The sequence below is a fragment of the Triturus cristatus genome, chromosome 12 (assembly GCF_964204655.1).
Source record: "Triturus cristatus chromosome 12, aTriCri1.1, whole genome shotgun sequence".
In the NCBI taxonomy this organism is placed as follows: Eukaryota; Metazoa; Chordata; class Amphibia; order Caudata; family Salamandridae; genus Triturus; species Triturus cristatus.
Genome location: NC_140595.1, coordinates 529,776,150 through 529,797,014, shown reverse-complemented (window position 1 = coordinate 529,797,014; position 20,865 = coordinate 529,776,150). Strand labels below are relative to the sequence as shown.

Genomic DNA, 20,865 nt, shown 5'->3' with positions numbered 1-20,865 from the left:
CACAACGTCTCCCCCTACAAACAATTTTAACCCCAAACCCGCCACTGCCGAAAACCCTGAGCATCCTCTCTCCCACTGTCGAAATCTCCAACCACTGGATCACCGCTTGGGACCAGCTCCCCACACAGAGCTTCACAGACATCATGCACTCCATGGACCCCTTTCCACACTACATGTTCAACCTCAGCAGCAGGACCATCAGCAACAAGCTCACAGATATCGTCAACACATTCATCACTTCAGTCACCTTCACAGATGAGTGGAAACATGCTGAAGTCAAGCCCCTCCTTAAGAAATCGTCCACCAACCCCATAGAGCTTAAGAACTACTGACCCATCTCCCTGACCCAGTTTCCTGCCAAAGTCCTCGAAAAGGCCATCAACCACCAACTGACGGAATACCTTGAGAACCACTATCTCCTGGACGCATCCCAATCCTGATTCCGCGCAAACCACAGCACCTAAAGCGCCCTGATCGCAGCCACAGATGACATCATAAGCCTCCTAGACCGGGATGAAGCGACTGCCCGGATCCTCCTCGACCTCTCAGCTGCTTTCGACTATTCGTGCCACTATACCCTGATCAAGAGGCTTCGGATCAGATTGGAATCCAAGATGATGCCCGCAAATGGAGCACATCCTTCCTCAAAAGAAGAAAAAAATGAATTTGCCTTCCACCGGTCACTTTGGAGCCCAAGAACAATGTGTGACAGCACTCAAGGCTCATCCCTCAGTCCCAATATGTTCAACGCCTTCATATCACCCCGCCCTCCCCAACCCCCTCCGCCAACATGGTCAGAAACTCCTACATTGAAGACACCCAGCTCATCCTCTCTCTATCCAAAGACCCATTCACCACAACGGCCAACGTCCACCCATGCATGACCAGCATTGCTGACTGGATGCAAAACAATTGCCTCAAGCTCACTACAGACAAGACAAAAGTACTGATCTTCGGAAACAACTCTTCCACGTGTAACAACTCCTGATAGCCTGCTGAACTGAGAACCTCTCCGACCCTGTAGGAAAGTGCTCCTTTTTGACATTGTTACACCCCCCATCACACTCACTTTTTGACTGGCATGCGGTTCAATCTTGTCAGTGTGCTGGGTTCCTGCTAACCAGGTCCCTAGCACCAGTGTTATTTCCCTAAACGTAAGATTGTTCAACACTTGGCAAACCCTTTGGGATCCATTGTAAGTCCCTAGTTAATGGTATCCCTGGTACCAAGAGCACTGGATCTAAAGAGGGTCCCTAAGAGCTGCAGCACAAACTGTGCCACCCTAAGGGACCCTTCACCAAGCTCATGCAAACTGCCATTGCAGCCTGCATGTCTTGGTGCAGACAATACCAAAAAGTCAACATGGCACACATCCCTGTGTGCCATACCTGACAGCCCTACATGTGGTATAGATAAGTCACCCCTACGGCAGGCCTTACAGCCCTAATGCAGGGTGTACTATAAGCATGTGCGGACATATCTGTGAAAGTGGCTATGTGCCAGTGGTGTCTAAGTTAACCCTTAGATATTACCAGTGCACAGGGAAGCCTTAACGAGTACATGGGCCGGACACTTGCTATCACGGGTTCCCCAGCTGCATGATGGCTTCACTGTACCCAAAAGTGTTTAGTACCAAACACCTCACCTTAATAAACCCACCCAGATGCCAGTGCTGGATTTATTAATAAATGCACACAGAGGGCACCTTAGAGGTGTTCCCAGAAAACCTACCAGCTAATAGTGTGGTTACAGACTGGTCTCTGCCAGCTTGCCACCACTAGACAGATTTCTGGCCTCCTGGGATGAGAGTCTTCGCTCTCAAAAGGCCGGGAACAAAGCCTGCTCTGGGCGGAGGTGTTCACACCTCATCCAAGCAGGAACTGCCTTCCAGGACGGGAGGCTTCAAAGGCCATGTCACCTTTAAAATGCGACCCAGGGCTCACCAACTAGTGAAGGATGCCAAACCCCTTGTACAGTCCTCACTTTTTGGCGGGAGGACAGATGGGAAAATTAGTTAAATTAGAAGGTGTGCCCACACCTAGCCAGCACCACCCCTAAGGGGGGGAAGCTGATGAGGACCCCATTTTTTAGGATACCCCATCTTGTGTTGGAGAGAATTAGCCTGCTCGGGTCAAGGTTATGCCCACTTCCCACAGGAAGTATTCATATAAAGGATGTTATCACCCTAAAGGTGGGTAGCCCATTGGCTACTACCCGGTACTCCCCTGTTTAGGTGGCACCCCTCTGCCCTGAACTTCAGATTCGACCTAAACATGAAGAGGACAAAGAAGAGCTGCTGAACCCAAGAGCGGAGTGCCTGCTACGGAGTTTTGGCAGGAATCTCTGCCTGCCACGTTCAAGACTCGACAGCGGAGGTGAAACTGTCTCGTCCTGCTGCTGTATGGCCTCTAAGAACCCCAGAGGACTACCAGCCATCGCAAACTGCCTAAGAACTCCTTTGGAGTAGAGGAGCTACTCCCCTGAAGTCCGCAGGCACTGAAACCATAGAGTTCTGTCCACCGACTTGCAGCTATCTGGCCTGACCGGCACAGCAACTGACGAGAGATACTAGTGCTCTGGAAGGTCAGATCTGTCTCTCCACCAAGTGTGGGGGCACCAAGGCCGACCAGAGCCATGCAGAAACAATTCTCGGAGTAGCAGATGACCTGCTACCAAGACCGACATTTAAGAGTCCAGCAGTTGTGGAGGGACATCAATAAAAATGAGACCCATTTCTAGAGTGGCCCAGCAGTCCTAAATTTGCCCCTGACAGCTGGTGGCCCCCGACCGCGAGGAGCACATTTAAGCACTGGGCCGGCCAACCTACCTGCTCTGCACCCAGCTCGCCTGGCCAACGACGAAACTGGCTGTGGTCCCTTGTCCTTAAGGTCCTTGCAACCCCAGGCCCCGTTTGGGAGCTCTCAAACTTGCCCTCAAGTCCCCTTGTGCAGCCTGTCTTTAGAGGGCCCGCTTCCCTGTAGCACACCAGCTACAAACTCCCTGCGGAATTCGGGACACACCCGACGAACAACAGTTCAGAACATTGGACCTCGGCTTACTGCTACTCTACATGAGTTTCTGTACAGAAGAAATGCATAATTGTCTAAACGCGGGCGGCTAATTCATGACTATCCTATGAAAATGATAACAATTGGATCAATTTTCTCTTTTAAGATTGCGATTTTGCACAGATTTGTACTGTATTGATTACACTGGCCATTTTTAAATTATTTTGCTTTTTTTAACTCCTGTGTTCTTATACAAATGTTTACATGTTAAATTGTATATGCTTTTATGGCTTGCAAATTATCTCACCGAATAAAGCTTATTCTGATACTGCTACTCTAAAAACATAGGATTGTATAGTGGGCAAGTGCGCACAACTGAACTGTTTGTTTAGCTTTGAAAATGCATAAGAAATACTGTGCTTGCCTTTGAACCTAGTTTGTTTGAAAATATATATAAAAAGAATTATTTTTTTAAATTTATCTTGGATTCATTCTGAGTGTGTGTCTCAATTATTGCCTCTGTGAGTACAACAAATGCTTAGCACTACCCTCTTATAAGTATAACTGCTCGCCCACAATACCACAAAATGTAGCACTAGTATTATCTACTTTAGCCTCTCTAAACCAAATGGGGACCTACCTGACTCTCTGCACAATGTACTTCGTTTTAGTACACTATATAGAGAGCCAGTTTCCTACACACCCAAACGGACCACACCTGGAACCTCTGCATCATGTTGGACTGCAAACTCACCATGAAGAAGCAGATCAATGTAGTCTCCTTCACCTGCTTCCTCGCGGTGTGCATGCCCTGAAAGATCTTCAGATGGCTCCCAGTCTCCACCAGACGCACCGTCGCTCAAGCCCTCACCACCATCTGCTTGGACTACGGCAATGCACTCTAAGCAGGAATTACCACACGCCTCCTGAAGAGACTGCAGACCATTCAGAACTTGGAGACTAGACTCATCCTCGACCTCACTAGAGGGACCCACATCACCACACACCTGAAGAAACTCCACTAGTTCCCCATCAAAAAGAGATGCTAATTTAAGAGGCTGACCCACACCTACAAAGCCCTGCACAACCAAGGACCAGCTTACATCAACCAGTCTGACCATCGGCCAACCCTCCAGACTCTTGTGCTCCGCCTCCCTTTGCAACACCTCACACATCCACCGAAGCAACAGTGCTAAGTCCTGTAATGGCCTCTTCCTTTAGGAAACTCAGAATGGGATCAAGACCTGGCTATTCAACTGATGCCACCTGAGCAGCTCGGCTCTGCACCTGGATACCCTAGCGGGTGATTAGCTGCGCTTTACAAATCCTGACTGACTGACCGATTACACTTCACAATTTAAGGCATTCACAGTACCAGTAACCACTAGCAGTACCACTTAACTCGAGGAGTTAGATTTCTCCAGCAAACATTAAACAGGAAAACCATAATAAATGCTACGATAGACAATTCACCACAACCCACATCCCATGCAACACTCATTCTTCATGAAAACAGCGATTCTCCTTGTTATGCCCTTGCCATCCTGGGATGACCATCTACACGTAGAATGGTGCAACAATCTTGCTGTACCCTTAACCATCACCATATTCAAATCTCTGCAAAATGACAGCCAAAACTCACATTTATAACATCACCCTCTTTTACGTATCTCCCTAATGACATGCTACAAAAGATGTTCACACCTCATCCACACACAACCCCAATTAACAAAATTAACCGTAGCTATATCATCCCTTAGACCTATATACACAACCCTGTGCACCACAAACTAAAAGCAACAGAACCTAGCTCGACGTAAGAACAACACCAATGACCATTGCATGCGATCTAGAAAACACTTGGCACTATCCACAGAGAGTGGGGGGGGCGGGGGGTTCAGATGTCCAGAGCGGGAGGAGGGGGCGGGGAGTTCAGATCTCCATTCCAACCTATTTATTTGCTCATTTTCCTTAAATACGCCAGTTGTCAGTCGAGTTGGACGGGGATTCGTCGTTCGCCCACCCTGTAAACTAGGCTTCGCTAAGCCTGCCACTTGATGTCTGCGCTAACCGGTGTACAGTGAAACGTACCTCCTCCATTTTTCTATGGTGATATTTCAATTTCACTACACGGACGTAATCATGAGGTGCGGAAACACTCCATCCCTCATTTGTCTCATATACTCACAGATTTATGGTCCGCTCCAGGGTTAGCGGCTTCTGCTGCATGTAATTGTTACCGAATTGGTTCCCTCCGCGGCGGGGCCAGCCAGTCTGCGAGCGGTTGGGAGGCGGAACCGCCATGCTCATTTTTACAACACTGGTCGGATCCGGGGGTAAATAGCACACGGCGGCGGCCTACACCAAGCGCTGTTGCCGCCTCAGGCACCCGAGCACAGCACCATTCATAGAAACCAGCAAGATGAAACAATTGCAGGAACAGGAGGCAAGGCCAGACCGGAAGTGAACCCAGGCAGAGTGCGATGTCGCGCCGATCATATCATAGACATGGTAGAAAGAATAATACTGCCGGGGAAAGTCGAATCCATCTTGCAACACCGTTGGTATCTTGGAGGAAACCTGACGCGCCCTTCAACATTTTTTTATTCTCCTGTAAAAACGATACAGAATATAAACATATATTAAAGTACTAAAGGACGTATTGTAAAATATGAATGTTTCGAAACCTTGTTGAGAGTTCCAGAGGCTATACACGGAAATTAATATTTAACCGTTACACCTATAAAAGGGTCCTGAGTGTAAGAAGCTCTATCTTCCCTTTATCTGGTCTTTTCATCTAATGTAATCTAAACAACCCAAGTGTTTTTTCACATGGCGAAACGGAACCTAGCCCTTGCCATCCTTCTTTTATGTTCTTAAAATGTAGGACAAGAAAGAAAGACTACTACTTCCTGGCTACCAGAAGACTAGTTAACATATTGACTGCTAGGGCTCAGCCACCAGCCACGCCCCCTGTCTAAGCCTACTTTTGAACGTCAGGGTTAGCTCGTGTTTAAAGCTAGAAATATTTGTTGCCCCAAAAGGTATCCACGCTAAATTTGCGTCCTTTTTTAACAACATAATTGGGGATTCTAAAGGTACTCTGGGTATGTACATTCCCTAAGAGGGAAATGAAAAGAAAAAAAAATGTAGCTACATTTTGATTTTTTAGTTGGAAAAATGAGAAACAAGCATTGGCATAGCCAATAGGTCTCGCTTTTGGGACCTTATAAGTATTTAGTTTTGCAGCACAATATCCTTGGTGCAACAACATCAGCTGTTGCATGGCTAAACCTTGTACCTTATAAGGATATTGTGCTGCATAACTAAATACTTATAAGGTCCCAAAAGTGAGACCTATTGGCTATGCCAATGCTTGTTGTACCTACGGATGGATACATACAATTTTACGAGTCCCCACTGGTCTACATGTCACTCTTAAGACCAACCTACCCGCATTAACCAGATGGCAATTCTCCGACTCCTACTGAAGCAGGACTTTCAGCAGTAATCATGGCATCAGACCTTAATGCTCTTTTCAGAAATCGACTAGTAATGCGAAGTGAAGAAATTATACGGTAGATGGTATGAACAAGAGTCAGCAAAACGGGTGCCGAAAACACCTTTTCACAGGAAAGGCTTCTAATGAGCCCATATTCATCCAGACATCTTGCAATGACATGCCTAACAAGCATGAATCCAGGATGTGCTTCATGTTAACATTTTTACAGCAAAGGACAAATTTCATCCACTCCAGAACCCAAGCAAAATAATTCTTTACTACTTGACCTTCACATGGAAGCCAACTATAGAGAATCCCTGCTCTTCTAAACGACCTCATTCCAAAGTCTTCAGTCTGCACCATTAGACTGTCGACTCCATATATTGGGCTATCAAAGTGTTGTTACTCATTTATACAGATGTGCAAAGGGCCAAAATGGCCATGCTCACTTGTACGGTGATTGAGAGCAGAACGGCCATGCTACTGTGATCATCTTAACTTGCTCAGTCAGATGGAACTCAGATTCATGTGCAGGCAAATCAATTAGTCAGAACGGATTTCTGGATGGACAAAAAAGACAAAGGTCTTCTTTAACACTGAACACTGTCCTGCATTCCAATCAAGATATGCAGGATCTCAATAGACAATATAAAAACTACCAATTTTTCCGTGAAATGGTCCAAATTGCACTAGAACATCTTTAAGACTTAATTGTGAAAAATACACTTGAGGATAAATAATGCATAACAAGTAGGTAGAAATTAAACTTCCAAACTTGGGCCAACTTAGAAACGTTTTATCCCTTCACAGACTAATACAAAGGTGGGCCAAAGAAAAAAGGGAACTCGGTCTGAAACAGGCAATTAATGGACTTGGTGTTTCAGAAGAGTAGAGCTGAAGGCAACTACTCTGGGACTTAGCAAACAGCCTCCAGTAAAGTCTGTGAATAAACTTTAAGAATGTGACTGAGAATCTGCCTAGACCTTTTTCCAGCTGAGCTGAACTGAAGCAGTGACCTACTTGCATACTCCGTGATCTTACTCACTGTGACAAACTAGTAACACTCATGTTATTGCTCTCCGAAGCAAAAAGAGAGGCCTTGGAGGAGAAGGAACACCCGAATCCTAGTGCAATATTCAGTTGTTCAGCTGAGGTGTGGTACAAATCTGCTGAAGACGCCACAGTGTTCCCAACAGTTACAAAAAAGGCTGGGTTTTAAAGAGCCCACACTGGAATTAGTTATCCACAGAAGCTGTACCACCGGAGGATTCTTGACACTTTACATTCCTTACATGTTGCAGAATGCTTTCCTGCCTTCAAAGAGTTTGTTCTCTGTGCTCTCGGATGGACCGCCTTAAACCAAAAAAGCAGCAGAAGAGAAATAATAAAAGCAGATCCTCACAGGCTTCTCTTATCTGGGGGTTTGCAAAAAATGTAAAAGCGACATGGCAACAACAAGCATTGGCCGTGCGGCAGTAAAAGTAACGCCGCTCGGCCGTAAAAGCGAAAGTCATCGCGATCACTCTGAAAGCGAAAGTGATCGCGATGATGCGCTAAAGCATGCTAGGGATGCGTGCGCAGTAGCAGCGTGCGCGCTTGTGCGCGTGACAGTAAGCTGGTGGCCGTTTTGGTAGCACTTTTCAAAGCAGCTACTAAATGTCTCGGCCAGACCAGCGCATGCACTGGATCAAGCGAGACCTAAAAATGGAGTGAGACCAAGGGAAAACAAGCATTTGGAATGCAATAGGACTCGCATTTATGCAAGACCTATTGCATTGCAAACGGGCGGGCGAAAAGGCACGAACAACAGGAGTGGGGGGGCGAGAAGGCATGGAATGCGGTAGGGGGAGGTACGGGAAGAAAACAGCGCTCACAGTTTAAATAAAACATACTGTGCAACACTCGAAGTAAAGGGGCCAGTAGCCATTGAAGCATACAAATGACATGCCTGTCATAAGGAGGGACTAACAAGCCAAAAAACAATCGGAAGGCAGCATTTAGGAACTAAGCCAATGAAAAAAGATGGACGGAGATTCGACTCCATACTGAATACTGCATGCCTCACAAAGAGCAGCGTATGCACGCTGCCGCTATAGGCTCGACCTAAAAAAAGAGCAGGAGAGAGAAATTCTATGGACTTCTCACTAAAGAGAACCAATTGCACAAGTCATAGCTATGGCATGCTTTTCAGTTCTTGCAGTAAACCACTGTATTGTGAAGTGCCCATGTGTTTTGTTATTCACATTTCCTTTTCATTTATTGAATGTGATATTTGCACCTGTTTGAAGACAGCGGGTTTCATTCAACACCTTCAGGAAGAAATAGTTCAATGTATACACAAATGTATTCACTTATTAATTTGTTTGCATCATTATCCAAATACAATAAAAAAAAAACATGATCAAGTTATGAGTTAGTGCACCGAGGAAATATCAAAGTATTTTTTTTTTTCCAGTAACAAACAATTTCGGAGCGCTCACAAATGTTATTTTTGTGGCTACAATTACTGTTTTAAACAGGGCATGTACAGAGAGAGTCAGATTGTTAGACAGTAGTTAATTAGTATTTTCGCACGGATGTGCTGTACTGTATTAATGCAAGCGCAAGCACATTAATTGAACATGCGAGCACACTGTCTTGCTACAAATGCGGTTCCTCCGGCTTCAGAAGAGAAAGGTGCCTGTGTCGAACAGATGGGCTACACTGCTTGCTATTATTCAGGCTGCCCTCTTGGCTCGTCACATCTGTAAATCTTAATGAAAAGGTTCTAGCTCCCTCCGAGCAGGCAAGATGTCATTCTCGCAGATGGTTTCCAGTGCACCAGGCAAGGGGCCTTGTTTCAGCAACAAACGCGCTTGCCGAGGGTTGGACCCGCAGCCAGAAACGGAAAAACAGCTGCACATCTCGCTGGCGTCTGTCTGCGGTGTGCGGCGCGAGCACAGTCTGAGCATTGAAGTCTGCAAGGAGGTTCATGCGTCACGGCCGCCTCCTTTACCTTTAATGTGTAGGAAGTTCGGAGAAGGTAATCGCACTTACCTGCAGAAATATGTAATGAGCAACGCACAGCTCATGTGAACTTTCTACACATTTCGAAAAAACGGCGCGTTTGATGCAGATATAGGATGGCAGTGACATAGCGCCAAGAAACTCAAACCAGAGAGGTCCATCCAACAACTTTTAAACAGTGGTCACGGAAGCACAACTCCAACAACGAAGTAAACAAAAAACAGACTCGCTCATGTAGTCAATCCATTAATCTGTTTTCTGACACAATTATGGAATATTGCAGGCTGTTCAGTCCTTTGAATGAAAGCCTGGCCATTCGGGACAGCTTAAAAGCCAACTTGAAGCACATGGCAAGCAAAGCACATGCCAAGTGTACAGCTCGCCTGAAAAGCGTTGGTGGCAGGGTCTATCTGCATTCATACCTGGTCTGCAGTGGCAGGCTTTAACAAGCGTGCGCCTCGCACTACAAGTGGGAGGGGTGGGGGAGTGCAAGAGCACACAAAGCGTTTCCCTTGCGGGAGCGAGCCAGGGGCACCATGTGTTTGTAAGTTAATTACAAACATATGGTGTCAAGCTCGATCCCGCAAGGGAATTTCCAGACGTGCACGCGTTGCCATTGAAGGCAATGGAACGCATGCACGTTTTTAGGGCAAAAGCTGCATCGATGGCTAAAGGTCATTTTCCAAGCGCGCATGCGCACTGCTAGGCGAGACCTAAAAATGGGGGTCAAGAATGACAGGATCACCACCTTCCCAGCTTTCAGTAACAAACTGTTGTATCAAAAATGCACTTTCTTTACAACCTTTTTTTTTGCTTTTTTAAGTTGAAACATAAGGCTCCCTTGCTTGGTTTTAGCACTTTCAGTATGTCTTTGTCTCTCCCGTAGAGCATAGCCACTTTATCACCTCTCTCATTGGCTCCTTCTGCTCTTCTAAGATTGCTTGCTTTTCGGGAACTCTCTTTTTCGTTTTCCTGTAGCACTCTGTGAGAGTGCATGTTTTAGGCATCTGTCTCCCTTGTACGCTTTGCTATGCCAACCCCAATGCAGTTGAGAAACATACAGAATGTAAATGTAATTTGTACACTTCTGTGATACAAAGTGAGCCATGTTGCTCCTCTGTGCTCAAACTTTAAAGTCTGGCCGGTGCACTTTTTGTTATTTCAAGATTGCCATGGTTCGAGACTTGGCGCTAGCTCAACATCCTGTGATTCTGGGCAAATCACTTAATCCCCCCGTGTCTAAAGAACATTAATGTGTCCTTGTGCAATGCAACTGGTGCTCATGTAAAGCACTCCCAACTCCTTTGTATTCTATGTCAGGACCGGAGGCTCCGATTATGCTTCTCTTTCTTTGCTCTTTATTTTTACTGCAGCCAATAAAATAACACTTATCTAAATAAAACTACAGTACCCATGAGCACCTAGTGCCCCATAACAACCATAGAGACTATCCCTATATAAGCCATGTCCAAGGCAACCACGTTCTCTTTCTTTGCTGCTCGGCAGCCAGTTAAGTGCCTTTCCTTTGTTACTTATACTCTTGTGGTATGGTTAAGCGTATGGGTTAAGGTGTTGATGCGGTCTGCATTTATGCTTTGTTATTTCTGATTCTGCCTTGTGCGTGCTATTATTCTGGGCTTGTCGCCTGTCAGCTTTATTTCATATTGCTTCAAACCAGGTTTATGTTCTCGTTAGCGGTAGCGACCCTCGGTCTTTGTAACGCGTCGATTGGGAGCGCTCCGCCTCCGCTGCCGGGCGTGTCATGCCCGCGGTAGTTCGCCAGGTGGAGAGGGAGTGACGGGAGCGAGGCCGCACGTCAGGCAGACACGCAGTCCTCTTTTAGTTGGGACGAGCGGCCCGCACCGCGCATGCGCGGCGGCCATTTTGTGACATATTACAGTGTCAATTTCAAGCTGTCACGGAGCGCAGGAACAGCACTCCGGTTCAAAAAACGCCAAGGCTCGTCTAATCCTCCCGCTGATGCCCACTGCATTGTCGCCGCTGGGGGCTGCATAATTACGCATAGGCTTTCACTAGAGAGGTTGGAAAGCCCTCCCTCCACCATATAATCACCTTGGCCTGCCTGGGGTTATACCTCTCCCGCTTGACCTTCCAGTATGTGGTATCCTTGACTGCGGGTTTACCCTCAGCTAATTTAGTGCCTATGGAATATTGTGGCCATCTCTATCAAGCAGTCACCATGGCCGAATTCTTCTATGAGGAGGAGTACTTTGAGGGCGAACCATCCGGTTCTATGGAGCAAGACCTCGTGGAGGCTCTGGATGCAGGGGTCCAGCAATCCGTCAATACAGCCCTAGTGACAGCTATTGAACCCCTGAAGCGTCACTTATGTAGTTACGCCCTGCTTCCCAACACGGGCTCACGCCCTAAGCCCAGTAACAAGAAGGCACTCAACCCTCATGCGGATGACTTTGTGAGATTAGCCAGGGCCATGGCGAATGATCACGATTATACAAGCACTGATAAGGAGGCAGGGACCACAGACTCCTATCAGGTGGATGATGGGGACACTTCCTCAGACCAAGCTTCCGAGCAGGAGGAGGTCCCTAGACCTGCCAAGAAATCTAAAAAGGAATGTCACTTGGAGACCCCCTCTCAACCCAAGCTCCTCAATTTCGAGCTGGCAAACATGGTCCACCCAAATTTAACCGCATGGCTCCCGCCGCAGGAAGTAGCGGATTATGTCCAGACGCACCTCCGGAAGGCCTTCGATAAGGACGTCAGGGCACAACTACGGTCGGAATGCCCGAGACCGGAACGGACAGCGAAGGTGGCAGAAACCCCGGAAGTGGACCCCACCATGCTGACGTACTTAAAGAAATACGCCAAGACCCCTAAGAAGGGTCTTGATCAGGCAAGGAAGTCATGCCAAGACAAATTATTAGATTTGTCGGACCCACTAACCAAGATCTTAGAATTGGGGTTTAGGGCAAAGGAGTCAGCGATGGCGATCGACCCTGATGAGTTGATCGGGTGGGCGCAAAGAGCGGTGTGCCAACTTGGCAACGCGAACTGTGCCATGTCAAGCAAGAGGAGACGTTCCATCCTCCTCAAGCTTGACCCCAAGCTGGCAGAATTATCCTCCTCAGAGTCAGGGCCCTTGGTTCAAGGCCTCTTATTCAGACAACCTTTTCTAAAGGAGTTGACTACATTTGTAGCCACCTTCAGTGGCTTAGACAAAGCGCAAGACTCCCTCAAGCGAGCTTTCCGGCTGGTTTTCGGCAGGGCCGGACAATACCGAGGGCGGTCGTTTGGCCGGGGGTACAACCAAGGCGCCCCACGCAGCCAATATCACCAGCAGAGAGGAGGGTACCAAGACCCCAACAACTCCTCCTCCTACCCAACCCGGAGAGCAAGGAACCAATTCCGGAAGGGCAGGTTCGGTGGCAATCAGGGCAACCAGCACGATGCCGGAAATGCAGGTGAGACTGATCTTGTGTTCAGAAGTAATGTTGGGGGGACAAATCCAATTTTTCCTGCAGGCATGGCAGTCGATCTCACAAGATGCATGGATCTTAGAGACAGTACAGGGTTACAAACTGAAGATGTATGATACCCCCACTCAGGGATCTTCCCCTCCTCCAATATATTTTTCCCAACAAGAACAGAATTTTATCACAGAAGAGATAGATTCTCTTCTGAAGAAAGGGGCTATAGTCGCCACAGAGGCTCATACCCGGGGATTTATCAGCAATATCTTCCTGGTCCAGAAGAAGGGGGGCGGGTCCAGGTTAGTCCTAAATCTGAAAGACTTCAACGGATGGATAATTTACCAGCACTTCAAGATGGAGGGAATCCATCTTTTGCGCGACCTTCTTCGGGATGGCGATTGGATGGTCCGTCTAGACCTAAAAGACGCGTACCTATCCGTGCCCATCTTCGCCCCACATCGTCAGTTTCTTCAGTTCCTCTGGCAGGGCGTCTGTTACAAATACAAAGTCCTTCCTTTGGTCTTTCGTCAGCACCATGGGGCTTCACAAAACTTCTCCGCCCAGTGGTAGAATCTTTGAGGGCACGTGGAGTTCGATTAAACGACTACTTGGACGACATCATCATCATTGCTCGCTGCCCTCAGCTCATGGTTACGCATCTGAAATGATCAATCACCTTGCTACAGAGTCTGGGATTAGTTGTGAATCCACAGAAGTCAACTCTGTCTCCAGCACAATCTATTGAGTTCCTGGGTTTTCAGATCGATTCACGCAGCTGCCAGCTTCTCCTCCCATCTCAGAAGATCAGATCAATCAAGAAAGAATTTAGATTGATTCTGAACAGGCAGATTGTGTCCTTGAGGTCAGTGGCTCGGGTAGTTGGTCTACTGGCCTCTTTGATTCAAGCCATCTTCCCGGGTCCCCTTCACTACGGTGCACTCCAGAGACTGAAGATTCAGCATCTCCGCAAAGGCCTCGGATATGCGGTACGGATTCCCCTCTGAGGAAGCGAGGTTGGAGAAGCTGTGGTGGCTGGATCACATGGAGTCTTGGAATGGCAGAGCCATCTTCGGATCCACTCCCGAGGTAGTGATTGAGTTGGATGCCAGCCGTTGGTGTTGGGGAGCCCGTTGTGGTCGGTTATCCACTGGGGACAGCTGGACACAGGAGGAACTCTCCTTACATGTCAATTGTTTGGAGTTGCTGGCAGGCTCGTTTGCGATCCGCAGTCTTTCACCTCAGAAGACGGACTGTTGTATCCTGCTTCGCATGGACAACATGTCTGCGGTTCGTTATGTGAACACAATGGGTGGAACAAAGTCCCGAGTTCTGGCGGAGATCAACAAGGATTTTTGGCATTACTGCCTGCTCCACAGAGTATCAATAGTAGCGGAGTACCTCCCAGGATGTAACAACGAGGTGGCCGACTGGCACTCTCATTATCTCCGAGATTTCAGTGATTGTCGACTTCACCAAGAGTTTTACGATCTCTGAACCAACTTTGGGGCCCATGCCAGTTGGACCTGTTCGCATCACGTCTCAACAGGCAACTCCCAGAGTTCTACAGTTGTCGCCCGGATCCGGAAGCAATAGCCTCAGTCGCGTTTCTCCAGATCAGGCCCCCGACCCTGTGCTATGCCTTCCCTCAGTTTATGAAGATATCCAGGGTACTGGCTCAGGCCCGGCGTCAGCAAGCGGAGTTAGTCTTAATCACTCCGTTGTGGAGGGCGCAAGCTTGGTTCCCAGTCCTTCTGGAAATGTCTTGTGCTGCGTCGATCCTTCTTCCACAGAGATGGAACCTGCTTCTGGACCCTCAAAAAGCCCGCACCCATTGATAGAAGCAGGGCAACTCCCTCTTGTAGCTTGGTGAGTTTCAGGGACAGATGGAAGATCCTGGGACTTTCGAGAGGCGCTCACAAGTTCATTAGCGAGGCATGGCCGGCTAACACCCATAAACGGTACTCATCAGCATGGAATAGATGGTGTAGCTGGTGTTCTCAACAGGAAGTGGATCCCACTAGAACAAATGTCTCTATGGTCGTGAATTTTCTAGCCTCTTTGGCAACATCTGGCCTAGGTTACAGAACAGTAAATAACTTCTGGTTTGCCATTTCGGCAGGGCATGTTCCAGTGGATGGCAAGCCAGTTGGTGAGCATCCCCTGATATGCAAACTGCTTAGAGGTATTCAGATGGTAACCCCCCTTGTCCTAAATTTTCGGTTCAACGAGACGTAACTATTGTCTTGAGGTTCTTGAAAACCTGGCCCGCCAACAAATACTTATCACGGAAGCAACTTTATGACAAACTAACCACGTTGCTTTGTCTAGTTTCATGCAAAAGAGTCTCGGACATCCGAGCTCTGGATCTAGCGGGACGTAGATTCTCGCCTGAAGGGGTCAAATTTGTTATCTCAAAATGTACTAAATGCAATACTGCTGCAGTGTCTTATCTGGCTTTTCCTGACAATCCTAAGCTGTGTGTGGTTCAATGTGTGAAGGCGTATGAGGTACGTACAGCTGAATTGTCTTCGGATATGAAGGGTCAATTACTGATTGCTCTACAGAAGCCCTTTCACCCAGTGATCCCGGCCACCTTGTCTAGATGGGTGCATTGGCTCATGAGCGAAGCGGGCATTGATGTATCGAAATTTGGTGCCCACTCTGTTCGAGGGGCTATGGCGTCCAAGCATTTCTCTCTGGGAGTCAGTCTTTCTGATATAATGAATGCAGCTGGTCAACTGAGACCACTTTCAAGTCATTCTATCATAATCCTATTATTGATGTAGCGTCAGTGGTGGTGGCTAAGCTGTGAACAAGCATAATCGGAGCCTCCGGTCCTGACATAGAATAAAAAATTTGCGAACATGCATGACGAGAATTTTCAATTCTATTAAGGACACGGAGGCGAGGATTATCCGACCCAGAATATGTGTATTTATATTCGAAATTTGCATTGTAATATTACTGCATAATGATTATATTGTATCCCCCCCCTGTTTTGTCTGATTGTGATGATTACGAAATCAGATTGTTGTATTCCGCTTTTGGTGTCCGTATATAGGTTTTCCTGATACATGTCCTTATATAGACACAATTCGCATTGCCCTTATATAGGCATAGGATCCCAGTCCTTATTTAAGCATTAGCCATGCTATCCAAATACAGGCGTGGTCACCTACATCCGTTCACCCCAACGTCAAAAAGAGTTCTTAGAAAACAGACCCTTAAGCTGTTGGGAGTTTCCCTAGCTCAGGATTATTTATTTCTCCAAGAACTAATTTATTATGCATGAACCACTGTACCCTAAGGGTTCATTCATGATGTCTTCCTCTGCCCGACTTTACGTCAATGCAAACATTCCTAAACATCTTCCAGGTATAAATATACCTTTCCGTACCATGGCAAGCCACGGTTCGGCTGCAAGACTTGATACAGCTCGCCACGGCGGAAAGCAAGGAGGAGACCTCGACTTAGAGGAGCTTGTGTCCCGCCTGACACACTGACAAGACGCTGTCATCCCTGCCGCAGAGAATCCAGCTTCATGTGTTCTGACTCCCTTTGCGGGGTGTTAGAGTTAGAGAACCGGATAGAAATTCCAACCTTTCTCATTCTTAAGGTATGAAGCTGACAAGAACCTAGAGGGACTCTTGGCATACAAACGTGGCATACAAACTATAGCATACCATACTATAGAATACAGCACCTACTTCTTACCTTTTCCTACACTTAGTTACACTGGTGTAGAACTAGTTAGAGAACGCATCGTAGGAGTACTCGTATTTTTAGCCTATGTTATTTCTGTATATGAATATATGTGTCATAGCTAAAGATAATGCTAGCGCAGTATTATATCTTTCTACTGTTTACACTGTACATAATATATCTTGCATTCTGTTTTATGATTGTAACAGCACATATCTCTTACACGACAAATAAGACTGTTCAATAAATCCTTTTATTGAAACGCCCGTCTACACTTTCTGTGTAAACTCTGCAGAAACTAAGCATGCACGATTAGCTGAATGAAACTGTTATCTATTGTTTCCACGATTCTGAGAGTGTTCCAATTCTTTTTTTTATTTTTTTATTATTTTTTTATTCATCATCACAGAAGAAAATCAATCCATACATTTCATTATGCAGGTTCAATACAGCGAATTATATAGCATATTCAGCAGAGATAACAGGGTAGTATATACACAAAAACGGGATTAAAAAAATGATCAAACCTCTAGTTTTCGCCCAACTTTATCCATGGCAGTCACATAAAGGAGGGAAAAAAAAAAAAAGGGGGGAGGTAAAGAATAATAAAGGAGACTTTACTATTTCAGTCGATTTCAACTCTATCTTTCCACTCAGCAATTGGAGTCCATATCCGTATCCCCATTTGCTGTGTCTTCCAACCTTTTTTATCATATAAAACTTTTTCTAATGCATATATCGCTAATAACCGTGCCATCCATTGTTGGAATGTTGGCGGGTTGGGGTCTTTCCACATCGCTGCAACACATATTCGGCACAGGGTCATCGCTAAATAAATAAATTTGTGATGAGATACTTCTATACCATCCCTAGTTACTCCAAGTATCATAACTTCATTAGTTATATTTATTTTAATCCCAAGTGTATGATCCAGAAATTGCTCTATTGTGTTCTTAAATAGATCCAGGGCGGGGCAGGCGGAGAACATGTGAATGGTATCCGCCTGTGCCGCCCGACACCTAGGGCAGACCACTCCCGTTGTTCCCCCCCATTGACCGATTCTATATGGTGTATAATATAGCTCATACATAGTCTTATACTGTTGGGTTTGTAGAGTAGCGACTCTTAACACTGAATTTGATAGTTTAATCGCTTTTTCAACCTCATTACCGTTTAGATTCAGCTTGTTATTCCATTTATCAATAAGTTTTCCACGGTCATCCTCCTTAAACTTGACCAATTCTCCATAAACCTGGGAGATTGAACACCCTTTATTATCCCTAAGGATTTCCATAATTTCTGCTCTTTTATAATTGGTATCCCCTCCCTGTTTCTTTAATAAAGCCGATCTTATCTGCAGATATTTAAAAAAATCCCTGCGATCTAGATTATATAACTGCCGTGCATGGTCAAATGTTATAAGACCCGTTGTACCCACCAAGTCTCCTATTATTTTTACCCCCTGCATATCCCAACGTTTCATAACTAAGTCATGGAATACCGTTGATAACGACTGATTGTTAACTAACGGAGTATAATAATTTATTCTCCCAATTTTCATTCTCTTTCTTGCAGCCGACCATATTGCCATTGCTGCGCCCACAGTCTTGAACTTGACCTTCTTGTAATAACTGCCTTCATTGAATGTAAGAAGCCATTTGTTAGAGCCCTTAATCAATAGCTCATATATGTCAGGGACGCTCTCCCCCACATTCCATCGATCCTCCGTATTTCCGCCCACTAACCCGCGGGTGTATTGTAGGACAGCTGCCCAATAATATGCCCTGTAGTCAGGTGCCGCTAGACCCCCTCGCTCTCTCGGTAATGACAGGAATTTCAATGCACGCCGTGTTTTGCCTTTGGCCCAAATAAAATGATTTGTAAGTCCTTCTATTTCGCTGAGCCAGTTGTTATTAAATTTCAGCGGAATAGTTCGAAACAAATATAGTATTTTAGGAAGAAAAATCATTTTTATTAGATTGCATCGTCCAATTGTAGTTAAAAACAGATTATTTAGTCTATCTAAATCCCCCTTAGCCTTTTTGATCACCGGTCCCAAGTTTATTTCCACTATCTTTGAGAGGTCAGAGGTTATTGTTATTCCTAAATAAGTGGCTGAGTCTGTTATTCTTTTATCTACCATCCTTACCCTTTTATTGATTACTATTTGGGTTTTGCTCTCGTTTAATTTATACCCTGAGAGCGCCCCATAAACTGTTGCCTCTCTTTCTATCTCTGGAAAAGCTATTACCGGGTCCACAGAGATAACAGCTAAATCATCAGCATACCCCAGGATTTTTGTTTCATGTCCGTTCAGAACAACGGGCATGATATTTCTATTTAGCTCTATCTTTCTTATAAATACATCTATATAAAATGCAAAAAGTAATGGGGAGCATGGACACCCTTGTCTGGTGCCCCGTCCAATTTTTATAACCCCGCTCTGCTCCCCCATGAGCCTCAATCTTATTGTGGGGTTCAAATATAGAGCTCTCAGCGCCCCGATACAGACATCCCCTATGTTTACTTTCCTTAAAGCCGCCCAGAGAAAGCCCCACGAGACCCTATCAAATGCTTTTTCTGCATCTAATAGAATTAGAGCCATAGGGTCTCGTGAAGCTGTTGTCCCATCAAACAGTGCGCAGACTCTGCGAATATGATCCTCTGTACCCCTACCTGGGATAAACCCATGCTGGCAGGGGGAGACAACCTTCCCAATAAACGCACTTCGACGATTAGCTAGCATCTTAGAGTAGATCTTAGTGTCGCTATTCATCAAACTTATGGGCCTATATGACCTGGGGTCGGTTGAGATTTTGTTCTTTTTAAGAAAAACCACCATAGTTGCCTCTCGCCAGGACTCTGGAGGAATCGCCCCTTTTTGCGTATCGACCATTAATCGATAGAGATCCTCTTCTATACTAGAGAGGAATTTTTAATAAAATTGAAGTGGTATAAAGTCAGGACCCACCGCTTTCCCGGCTGGTAAATATTTAATTGCTCCTCTCAGCTCTTCTAGCGAGAAGTTGGAGTCCGTAGTCGCTCTATCCACACTTGTTAGTTTCTCTACTTGGACACTCTCTAAATAGCTCACGATTTCGCCGCCTGCAGCACCTTTTTCAGGATTGTATAAATCTTGATAAAACTCTTGAAAGATAACGCAGATCTCTTTTGGCGTTCTAGCGATCGCTCCTGTTGCAGAATTTATCTGTGAAATATCCCCCTTTGTGGCTGCCTGTCTAGTCCTGATGGCTAAAGTATGCCCTATCTGCTCACTATATTCATATTGGTCCTGCTTCCACGCCAAGTATTTTCCTGCCGCTTTGTTTGCTAATAGCTCGCCCACTGCTGCCTTCGCCATGGCCAGCCGTTGTGAAATTTCTGAAGTCTCTTGTTTGGCTTCTATTACTTTTATAAATTCCTCTTCAATAGTGGCTACTTTTCTTTGCCTACCCTCCATTTCTTCCTTCGCTAATTTATTTCGTTTTAACGTATAGCTGATTGTCTCTCCCCTTATACCAGCCTTCAAGGCATCCCATACAATTCTAGGGGGCGCAGATCCTCTATTTATATTTAAATATTCCTTTAGCCAATTATTCATCTGATTTATATAATTAAGGTCATACAACAAGGCTCTCTCGAAAGTCCAGCTAGATCTCTCTTTTTGTTGATTTAGAATATCTATATCAAGTATCAAAGGACTGTGATCGGACACCACCCGCGGTAGTTTTTTGACCTTCGAGATCGACAAAAATACAGATGATACTAGAAAATAGTCCAGTCTAGCCAAGGATTTATGTGGTGCAGAGTAATAAGTACTCCCCCCTCTCCTTCCCCCGTTCATATATCAGTCAGTCCATTATCCTGCATCATCTGTATTAATGCCCTGTGAGTCTTCTTCTTTCGGCCTATAAACCTGAATGGATCATTTTTCCACAGTCCTTGTAGACAATTTATGTTTAGATCTCCACTAACTATGATTGGTAAGGGCCAGTTTGTTAACTGTTCGTTAATATGATCCAAAACCTCAGAATCATCAATTGTAGGGGCGTAGATGGAGCAAAGTGTGAAGTCGAAGCCTCGCACCCTACAATCCATTATAATCCATCGGCCATATGGATCTGCTTTCCCTTTTTTAACTATCACCAGCCCACCCCGTGCTAACACAGCAACCCCCCGCGTCCTGGACCCTTGT

General features: G+C 45.9%; 1 protein-coding gene across 3 annotated transcripts in view; it reads right to left on the bottom strand.

The window, feature by feature from the left end:
• Nucleotides 1–20,865, bottom strand: part of NUDT21 (nudix hydrolase 21) — a 200,835-nt gene that overhangs the window by 108,067 nt on the left and 71,903 nt on the right. The window contains exon 1 of one of the 3 annotated variants that reach the window (XM_085640146.1): nt 5,197–5,516. The exons of 1 other annotated variant lie outside the window; for it this stretch is intronic. In XM_085640146.1, coding sequence (XP_085496272.1) covers nt 5,197–5,318 — 122 coding nt within the window. In that variant the 5' untranslated portion in view covers nt 5,319–5,516. Of the gene's footprint in view, nt 1–5,196; nt 5,517–20,865 lie in introns of those variants that run through there. One more of the 3 variants, XM_085640145.1, reaches the window with a different exon arrangement.